General features: G+C 33.4%; 1 protein-coding gene across 1 annotated transcript in view; it reads right to left on the reverse strand.

Moving 5' to 3' along the window:
- Nucleotides 1–10,942, reverse strand: part of DIAPH2 (diaphanous related formin 2) — a gene marked incomplete at its 5' end in the record, with an annotated part of 1,076,033 nt that overhangs the window by 759,830 nt on the left and 305,261 nt on the right. The window contains 1 exon segment of the mRNA XM_014583678.2: nucleotides 5,554–5,664. Within this exon segment, the coding sequence (XP_014439164.1) occupies nucleotides 5,554–5,664 (111 nt within the window).

The following is a 10,942-nucleotide window of genomic DNA, read 5'->3' on the forward strand; positions in this document are numbered from 1 at the left end:
CCAAGATCCTGAGAGGAGAATGAAGGAGAAGGGATTGCGGAATGACCATCCCCCCTGGGGGATGGTTTCTCGCTTTCTGTCTCTCTGTCTCTGTCTGTCTGGCGAGCGCACGCGCCCTATAGCGAAAAACCTCTCCAAAAAAAAAAAATTGTTTACTATTATTATTTTCCAGTTTGATCAGAGAAAGAGAGAGGGAAAGTGAGAAAGCAAGCCACCAGGTATGGGACTCGAACTGCAGTTGACCATGTGGGAGTCCAACACCCTTAACCACCACACCCACCTGCAGGCCCCAAATCACTGATTTTTTTTTTAACTGTCTCTATACTTTCTTTTTATTTTTAGTAATATGCACTTTCCATGAATTTTTTAAAGATCCTGAGTATATGTTTATGTACAGACATTAGTATATATATTTGTATTTATATTTATATTTATAAAACTTCCTTTTCATATTTATAAAACTTCCTTTCAGGCAAGCGTTTTGCATAGTGCAGTTAATATATACTATAAAAGAAAATGGAAATGCATTGCTAAAGTTTTATATTTCAAAATGTGGAATACCATAAAATTACTGAATTACATTGTTATTAATTATGCAAAATAATATAAATATGGTTCTGTTATTTCTTAAACAGATCTGCAATATTAATAGGAAATTATTTTTGTGGAATTCCTGAAACATGTAATTACGTTTCTACAATATAATATACTTAAAAGAAATCAAAGTCCATCACCAGTACATGATTGATCACCAGTCAGGCAATCAAAATTGAGTATTCAAAATAAAAAGAAAGTATTTGTCAGTCTTTTAATAAAGTATGCCTACTTCCTGTGAACATCATTTCTTACTATGTTGCTCTTTCACATATCTGATTTATCTAATATTTACTTAATTTACTTAACTAAATAAAAGGCAAGTGGAGAAAATTTAACAAGGTGAATTAAATAAAGTGCAAATATTATTTTTAAAATCACTGTATTTAACAACTAATTTATTCCAAATTGCTAAAGCAAATTTATCACAAGTGAATTTTTCATATAAATAAAATATAAACTCCCTGTAAAACCCAATACTGAACCACTGGGGATGGGGAGTAATTTTAGAGAAAAAATGTGTACAGGATATAATTAAAATAATTACTGTGGCTTGATGATTATAATAACTCTTATGAAAAAATTTTACTTTACTATAAAATTATGATGATTTCAAGGGTTGGTAAAATACTAACAAATGATTCCAGATAGGTATGTATAATTTTTTATTCATATATCAACTATAACCAATTAATATTAGCTCTAGTCACATCTAATTTGCTACTTTGAATATGCTATATTTTTTTTAAAAAGTAACTTCTCTTTTTAGAACTGTATATAAAATAAGAATAGAAAAGTACAAGGGTTTTAAAGACTCCTCTAGGGAACCAGCAGTTAGCGTAATGGCTATGTCGCTGGACTCCCAGGTAGTCGACTGTGGTTCGTGTCCCGGACCCGGTGACTTAAAATCACGTCAGGCGCGTGTGCCTGCATGCCCAAGATCCCGAGAGGAGAATGGAGGAGAAGGGACTATGGCGTAACCATCCCCCCTGGGGGGTGATTTCTTGCTTTCTATCTCTATGTCTATCTCTGTCTGGTGAGCGTATGCGCCCTATAGCGAAAACCTCTCCAAAAAAAAAAAAGACTCCTCTATATGTATATTATTAAGCTCCAGTACATATACAAAGGATATTTAATGTTACTATAAATTCTAGTGTTTTAAATTTATATGTCTAGTTAATTAGTGGATTAGTAGTTCATAACTAAGGTACATCCAGTGTACATTAAAATGTAACAATTCTGCGACCAGAATTGGTCTATTTACATGATCCACTCTAGCAGACTACCACGTAGTTTACCATAGTTCGAGTTCCAGACCTGGAGGCTTAGGACTCAGGCCAGACACATGTGCCTTCATACCCAAGATCCCAAGAGGAGAAGGTACTTAAGCATGCCCATCCCTTCTGGGGGGTAAGTTCTTGCTTTCTGTCTCTCTTCTTTCTCTGTCTCTCTGGTGAATATACACACCCTATCGCAAAAATCTTCCTCAAAAAAAAGAAAAAACAGTAACAATTATGTTTTGTTCTAAATTGTGATAATTAAACTATAACAACAACAGTAGTAAAATCTATGGTACTAAAGAAATAATCTCCCCTATTTTCAAGGTCTATCTGTCTGGATTCTGATTCTCAACATGTACATCAGAAATACTCAGGAGGATTTATTTTGTTCCTACCAAACATCTCTCCTTCTCCTCCAAGATTTTGACAATCTCTCATTAGGGGCACATGTCCAACTTCTTGGTTGAGAATCAGAGCCACATGTAGTCATAGGTAATTCTACTGTCTTAGATACAGTTCGTTTGTTTGAAGAATCTCTGTAGGTTCTAGTTCAAAACATTAGAAGCAGAGACATAATTCTGACTTTTTCTTTTGCTGAGGAATCAATGAAATCTGAGAAACAGGGCATACTGAAGATGTGTTATAAAGGAAAAGTCTAATTGGAGGCATATGTTAAGAATAAATATATTAAGAAATACATGGTGCCACAAGAAGCAAATGAAAAAGTAAAGCTTAGAAACAGTGATGAACAATATTAGCTATCAGTGTAGTCAAATAAATAACATACCATAAGACCACTTAGCCCAACAGAGATGAATACACCCCAACAGAAATACAAAAAGTAAAGGCAGAACAATCATATCAAACCTTTTCTGAAACAATAAGTAAACTAAATTAAAATGAGTCATAGTTTTCCTGACTAGCCATTCCATACATAAGACAGAAAATTACTACTGAATTATAAATATGTAATGGTAATAGCAACACCAAACACAGAGAACATAGCATATTTATGAGTGAGTAGAGAATGCTAAAGAGCCCCTGCTGCCAGCAAATGTCCAAAGATGTTAGTGTCTCAGAAACAGAGATCCAGTCCAGAAAGAACAAGCATGGAAACCAACAGGAAGGAAACTCACAAAAGCAAAATAGAATTAAGACTATGGGATTATCTCTAGCTATCTAAAGACTTCTCATGAGGAAAGACTGATGATGAAATTAAAAAGTTATGTTGAGAAAGTGTGGCACATATACTCCATGGAATATTATTCAGCCATAAAAAAAAAGGCCCTGGAATTTGATAGAAAGTGGATGAATATGGAAGATTTGTTGCTGAGTGAAGCAAGTCAGGCTATGAAAGACAGACATTGTATGTCTCCACTTAACATATACCGACTGTCCACACATCTGTTGATGAAGATGTGTATAGTATTCTCAACTGGGCTGGACTGAAATGTATATCATGCTGGGTAAAGTCTCTTTACAATCTAAATGTGTAGCGATTGAATGTATAAATAATAATAATAATGAATAAAAATAAAATTAAATATATATTACCACTATATAACAATATATTGATATCAATATAACAGATATATACATGTGTGTTACATGTATGCATATACTATATAATATAATATATATTATATGATGTGTGTGTGTGTGTGTGTGTGTATAGACTCTTCTAGGAAATTTTTAGCTTTTTTGTAATGTCCCTTCTTTTTGTTTTGTAGAAAGATATTTGCTATAGGGCACGTAGGCTCCATGGAGAGACAGAGAGACAGAAATTGAGAAATCACTTCCCAGAGGGGATGGGCATGCCACAATCCACTCTCCTTGAGGGATTTTGGGCACACAAACACACACAAACACACACACACACACACACACACACACACACACACACACACACACATATGCCTGGTATGAGTTTTAAGCCTCTGGATGGGTCCAGGACTCAAACCGTGATCGACTACATGAGAGTTCAACAACATAACCATTATACCATCTGCTGATCTCAGTCATTTTCATGTTTAAAATTATCTAGTATGATACAGATTTTTCAGTTTCATGCCTAAAAATCTAAATTGTCTAAAATGTCTAAATCAAAATTACATGTGCCACATTTTCTTTATCCATTATTGGTTGTTAGGCACTTAAGGTTGATTCCCTGTCCTAGCTATTGTGAGTAATATTGCAATAAACATGCATGTACAAATGTCTCTTTAAAAAACTTATGTCACACACACTATAATTGGTGAATGTGCTTAAGTTAACTACACATTGACCCTCTCTATATGGCTCACTTAATATGCTGTATTGATTCATTGCAACTAACTCCTTGGTTTTTAAAGTCAAGAATTAAAGAACCACTGAAGGTGGAATTGAAATAGAAATTTCAGGAACCAGGAAGACTCAGTCACACAACTTATTAAATGGATTTAAATAGAACCAATTATACAACTTGCTATGGTTTGTTTCAACTACTTTCCATTAGGGGTAGCTGACCACAAGTAACAAATCACGGCACACAATGGTATCATCTAATCACCTAGAGGTCTTATATAAGTGCTCATTGGTATTTGTGGTCGTTTCTCTTTTATTCTTTTCTTTCTTTCTCCCTTACTTTTTTTTTTTGTTTTTTTTTTTTTTTTTTTTTGGGGGGTTTTTGCTATAAGGGCCCGGGTCCCCGCTTGCTATAAGGGCACGTGTGCTCGCCAGAAAGACAGAGAGAGACAGAGAGACAGAAAGTGAGAAATCACCCCCCAGGGGGGATGGCCACACTGGAATCCCTTCTACTCCATTCTCCTCTTGGGATCTTGGGCATGCACGCACACATGCCCGGTGTGAGTTTAAGCAACTGGGTACAGGACTCGAACTGTGGTAGACTACATGGGAGTCCAGTGGCATAGCCATTACACTAGCTGTTGGTCCCTCTTTCTCCCATACTTTAACCTCTTGTCTCTTAGGTGTATTCTCAGTAGTTTAACTGAAGACACGAGTGAGATTCTACTTGTCTCCTTAACAATGCCATGGTCTTGAATAAAGTTACTCTTTAGTTAACATACTTAACAAAATACAGGCTATTGTAGTTTTATTTATAAAATAAGTGTACTTATTTATCTCAGATCTAGACTCTAAAGCTTTTGCAAAATATTTTTAACACTATCATAATTAGAACAGTCTTCACATTTAATTTAAAAAGTAAAATGGTTTCTCCTTAGAAAATTTCCTAAAGCACTGTTACAAGAATATCATTCTTAAGCAATGTGTCTAGAATATACTAATCAAATTTCTGTCCATAGTTATGTTGAATATAAATGAAATCAATCTAAGCTATCAAAGAGGAGAGCAAAAATTCTTAAATGAAAATTGAAATGATGAAATACCCAGTCTTTTATGTTCTCAATATTCAAAATTCAAAGAAAAGAAATTCTCTTTTGACTTAAAGAAGACAAAAAAATTTTATATAACTCTGGGCACATCATGAGTTGAATTTCAAATCATCACTTGTATATAGAGACTGGTATTTCTTCAGTATCTAAAAGCTTAAAAATGTCTAATACTTTGCATAAAAAAATTGCACAGCACATTTATTTATTCTGCTTCAAGAAGTACCTTTGTTGAAAGAGAAAAAAATGTTGAAGTTGGCAAGCATAATAAGTATGTACACTGAACTTACTGGTAACATTGTTTTCAGTCCCGAACGCAGGAATTCATTCCTTAAATGTATTCGAAAGTCAAGCTCATAAGGAGAGGTGACAAGGGCATTTATAAATTGCATGCAGGCCACCTGCAATTAGAAAGCAAATTTTGTTAAGAGAAAAAGAAAACACTTAAATAAAGAAAGCAACTACTTCATGCATTCATTAATGGCATACAAAAATATATCAAATGTAAATATTTCTTAATATAAGAAGTTTTACAATGATTATGATTTTATAGTAAAAATAATAAAATTAACAAAAAGGTCTCTGTTGTCCAAAATAATTCTACCAAAGATATGATGTTTGCTAAATAATATGAATGAATATTAAACTTCTTTTAAAGAAATCAAATGTCCAAAACTTTACATATATAGCCCTTTTAAAAGATCATGAAATGTATTTTTCATATCCAGCTGTCTTTAGAGTACACTTGGTCTCAATTCTGCATGGTTATAAAAACCATTCTCAAAAATCAATCAAATACGGTAATAAAGTATCTAATATTAAATAGGGAACAATGATAACGTGGAGACATTATTCCATTGATTTACATTCTCTCTATCCCCTTATTAGGATGGATTTACACAAAATGTATAGAGTATTAAAATACATAATTAAGACGAATTAACTTACTGGATAGGAAAAAAATTAATGCAGGTGAATTAAGATCAATGAGAAGGCACCGTAACACCAATACTAATGTGCACTTCATAGTAAAGAAGATATAAGGGCTTGTTTTCAAGTGAAGTGTTTCATTAATTATATTGATACTGGAAAATGAATTTTGCTTTTCTTACCTTCTAATTTTGAGATTTCCCTATTATAAAAACGAACTTACTTTCTGGTAATTGCAAGCTACAAGGGTACCAACAAAATGCTAATTGCCAGGTGTTCCATATATTATTCTTGAATAGCATTTTTGGGAAATGCTATGTGAATCTAAGGTAACCAGCTAATACTTTAATTGAAGAGTTGCAAATTTAAATAGATTATTTTTAAAGTATGCAATGAGTAGTAGGGTGCTCAAAGAGCTGACTGCAAGAAAATTCCTCGAAAATATCAAATTTAGTAAAGTTGCTAACCACATAGAAGGCGGTATAAATGAATCAACAGTAGTATGGGAAAAACATATCGCCAAAAGAAAAATATTTCAAATGTATCTTGACTTGGCTTCTCCAGACTTCTCCTTTTAATAGGGTTACTTTGTTCAATATAGGGAGAAAAGATTGTATCCTCTAAAGGAGATGACTGAGGTTGTTTCTCACATTATTGGACATCTAGATGATAATTGAAAAATGTAGTACAAGTACTACGAATGTTCAAAGCATAAGATAAAACACTTAAGACAACTAACTAAATATTTGCCATAGACTTGGCATTACCTTAGAAGCCTTACCTTATAAGTCATTATGAATCTTATTCTTTAATGAATTACTTAACATTCCTATTTACAATAAGAAACCACGTAAGTCTGTATATATTTCAATAGTCAGGGACAGACATTTGCATACAGTATAGGTCCATAGCTATATTATCATTGTATTTGCTTGAATGATTCTTGTAATGTTAAAAATATGGACATGACCGAACAAGCCAAAGTACATGTCCAATCCAAAATTAATAGAGAGAAAAGTTGCCATCTGCTAGGATTGTTTTTGCCAGAAGAAATCCTGGCTTAATGGCTTGTATTAATACCTTACAAGTAAAGAGAACATTTCTGTAAGAAACAAGTTAATGAGTCTTGCAAGTGTACCTTTATACAAATAAAAGTATTTAGATCAGGAGATAAAAATAGTAAAACTTAATAAAATTAATGAATGTATCAACATCAAAATAGCTTTATATTTAATAAGACAAATGTTGCAATGCTATTAAATATCTACTTTATATATAATGTGTGAATATAAAATTGACTACAGCATAAATTAATTAGGAGACACTTTGAAGTCAGTAGTTTGAACAGAAAAAGGGACAAATTTAAGAATGTATTATTTACTATTCATCAAATTCTCATAGATATTTAATTAATTACAAATAACATAACATGAAATGTCATATTACCATGTTATTTTCCAACATAATCTGCTAAAGCAATACTTTTTTATGGAAATATTTATATGGAAAACAAAAAAGTTATCTTAATTATTTCAATTCCTTTATGCTACTACACAATTACTGCCCTTTTCAGAGAACAGGCACAATATCAATCCAAAATTAAAATAATTGTCATGATTTACAAAGTTAAATTTAAAAGATAATTAGCTTTAAGGGTATAAAATATTATTACTTAGCTATAAACATAAAATACCCATTGTGTGTTTTCTGAATCCATAGCTAAATATAAAATCCAAAACTATAATCATCATTATTTTTATTATCATCAGTTACCAGACAAGTATTAGGTGTTTTATATAATTCACCATTTAACCTCATCAACCTAAAAACCATACAAGGCAAGTATAACTATTATCCTTATTTTCCAGATAATGAATCTGAGGTTCAAAGTAGATAAATAAGTTACACAGGGTCACACAGCAAAGAGGATACTCATGATTCTATACTATATCACTTTACTACAAATATTGAATAATTTCAAGCACATTCCAAATGTCTCATAAATACCACTAATATTTTCATGTAATGAAAGATATTAAGAATGAGCAAGACAATAAAATTTAATTGGTATATCATGTTCAATATACTAGAAATATCTGCGTTTTAAACAATAGGTAAATTAGAAAAAAATACAATTATTTTAACAATATGCTGTCTATTATATATAATGGTTATCATAATGCATAATGGAATGCAAAAATAAAGAAGTAAAAGTAGAAATTGGTGTTTGAATTGAGTTAAATTCTACTTCACATACATCCTGAGCAGTATAGACAACACTCACCATCTAAAATAATGGTCTCTCAACCCTATTGGTTTACTTCCTGCCATCCTACTCTCTATGCAGCATGCATATGCATAGAAAAACATGCACACATACACATGTACACACAAACACATGCATGTAAACATGCACAACAGCACTGTGCTATTCAATATTGGAGCCACTAATCACAGTTAAAATGTAATTTAATTACAATTAAATGAAATTTTAAATTCAGTTTCTCTGTTTCAGTAGCCAGAGTTCAAGTGCTCAACAGCCACATGTGGCTAGTAGCTACCATATTAGACAGCATGGACATAGAACACCACAGAAAGTTTGATCAAATAGCACTACACTGGAAACTCTAAAGAAAAACGCTTCTGGAATAACCTCTAAAAACTAAGCTCCAGAAAAGTATAAAACTCATTCCTGCATAATTCCTGGGTCAGTAAAGTTTCAGTTCATATGATCAACTTCCAAATATATCACTCTCTCTCTCTGTTTTATTTATTTTATTTATTTATTTTCCTTTTTAGGTTGCAGCCATAGGGCATGTACACTCACTGGAGAAAAACAAAGAGACAAGTGAGAGGGAACTTCAGAAATCAACCCCCAGAGGGGATAGCCATGTTGCAACCCCTTCTCCTCCATTTTCCTCCTGGAATTTTGGGTATACACACACACATATCTGGCATGATTTTCAAGCCACCAGATCCAGGACTTGAACTTCAGTCAGCTATGTGTAAATCCAGTGCTTTAACTACCATGTCACCTGCTGGCCCCAAGTATATCAATCTTTAGGAGCATGGCTAATTTCTACTGTACCCTTAAAATGCAAAATAAATCTGCTTTAAATAAATTCTACTGCAAAGCAAAAGAAAAATGAAGAATCATGTGATTTTAAAACTAGAAACACTCAGGTCCAATATGTTCATTTAAAAGTAATGAAATCAAAATACTAGAAAGATGAGTTGCCCAAGAACACACAGCTAATAAAACTGCAATAATAGGGCTAGAACTCAGGCCTTATGACCTTTAGTCTTGGATTTATTCTGCTGCAGTACAATGTATAAATCTGCCCTTACTAAATACCATTTCTCTTTATTCTGAAAAGAAAACAAATGCCCTTAAATTGAGTATCTCAAAGTCCACTATCTAGTTCCTCTATTGTTTAGTGTCCTTGTAATATATTTAAGTTTCAAAACGCTCTGTCAAGCCTATTTATTTTAAATACGATTTCCATGAAGATTAAAAATTTTAAACAGCAGACCACCAATGACTTTTCTCCATTATTAATAAATTGCTAAGCTAGAACCATGACTCTGATGCTTAACTAGTAAATAAAATCAGCTTCTGTATTTTCATTTGTGTGTGTATGTGTATATATACACACAGATATATATTTATATATGTACTACTGAATAAGTGTATAAACATATGTACATAAAAGCTATCAACCATGTATAAATCATAAAACATCTAATAATTTGCACCATAATTATATGCTAACTTGAATGATCAGTTTTCCACATTATGATCCTTCCTTACCTATAATAATATATTCTCTCTCTTTTTTTTTTTTTTTTTTGAGAGGTTTTTGCTATAGGACACGTGCGCTCACCAGAAAGACAGAGAGAGACAGAGAGAGAGAAAGCGAGAAATCACCCCCCAGGGGGGATGGCCATGCTGCAATCCCTTCTCCTCCTTTCTCCTCTCAGGATCCTGGGCACGCACGCACACATGCCCAGTGTGAGTTTAAGCCACCAGGTCCGGGACTCAAACTGCAATCAACTACATGGGAGTCCAGTGACATAGCCATTATGATAACTGTTGGTTCCCCAATATAATAATATATTCTATAATAATCATCTACCCTTTTTAAAAGTATTATACATAGGGTGCATGTGCTGGCCAGAGAGAAACAGAGAGAGACAGTGAGAGGGAAAGTGAGAAATCACTTCCCAGGGGGGATGTCCATCTCACAACCACTCTTTTCCATTCTCTTATTGGGATCTTGGGCTCACATGCACATGCATCTAGTGTGACATTCAAGCCACCATGTCTGGGACTGGAACATCAGTCAACCATGTGGGAATCTAGCACCGTAACCACTATGCTACCTGCTGGCCCCAATTATTTACATTCTTTAGTCACAAGATGCTATTGTCTTTACTCTGGAAGTGTGTGGTGCAAAAGGTGAAAAACCACAAACGATATAAACTTATAAACTTTCTAAAAACAAAGCTTATATGTATTTTTTTATGATTTACATGGTAACTCCTTGCTGCTCCAAAGAAAATGGTTAAAATATAAAAGGTTTCCAGAAAGATCATAGAAAAAGCATATTATGGGGACCAGCAGATGGTGTAGTGGTTACTTCGCTGGACTCCCACGTAATTAACCACGGTTTAAGTCCTGGACCCAGTGGCTAGAAACTCACGCCAGGTGCTCATGTACGCATGCCCAAAATCCCAAGAGGAGAATGG

This window comes from Tupaia chinensis, unplaced genomic scaffold (assembly GCF_000334495.1).
Source record: "Tupaia chinensis unplaced genomic scaffold, TupChi_1.0 Scaffold144482_1, whole genome shotgun sequence".
Classification (NCBI taxonomy): domain Eukaryota; kingdom Metazoa; phylum Chordata; class Mammalia; order Scandentia; family Tupaiidae; genus Tupaia; species Tupaia belangeri.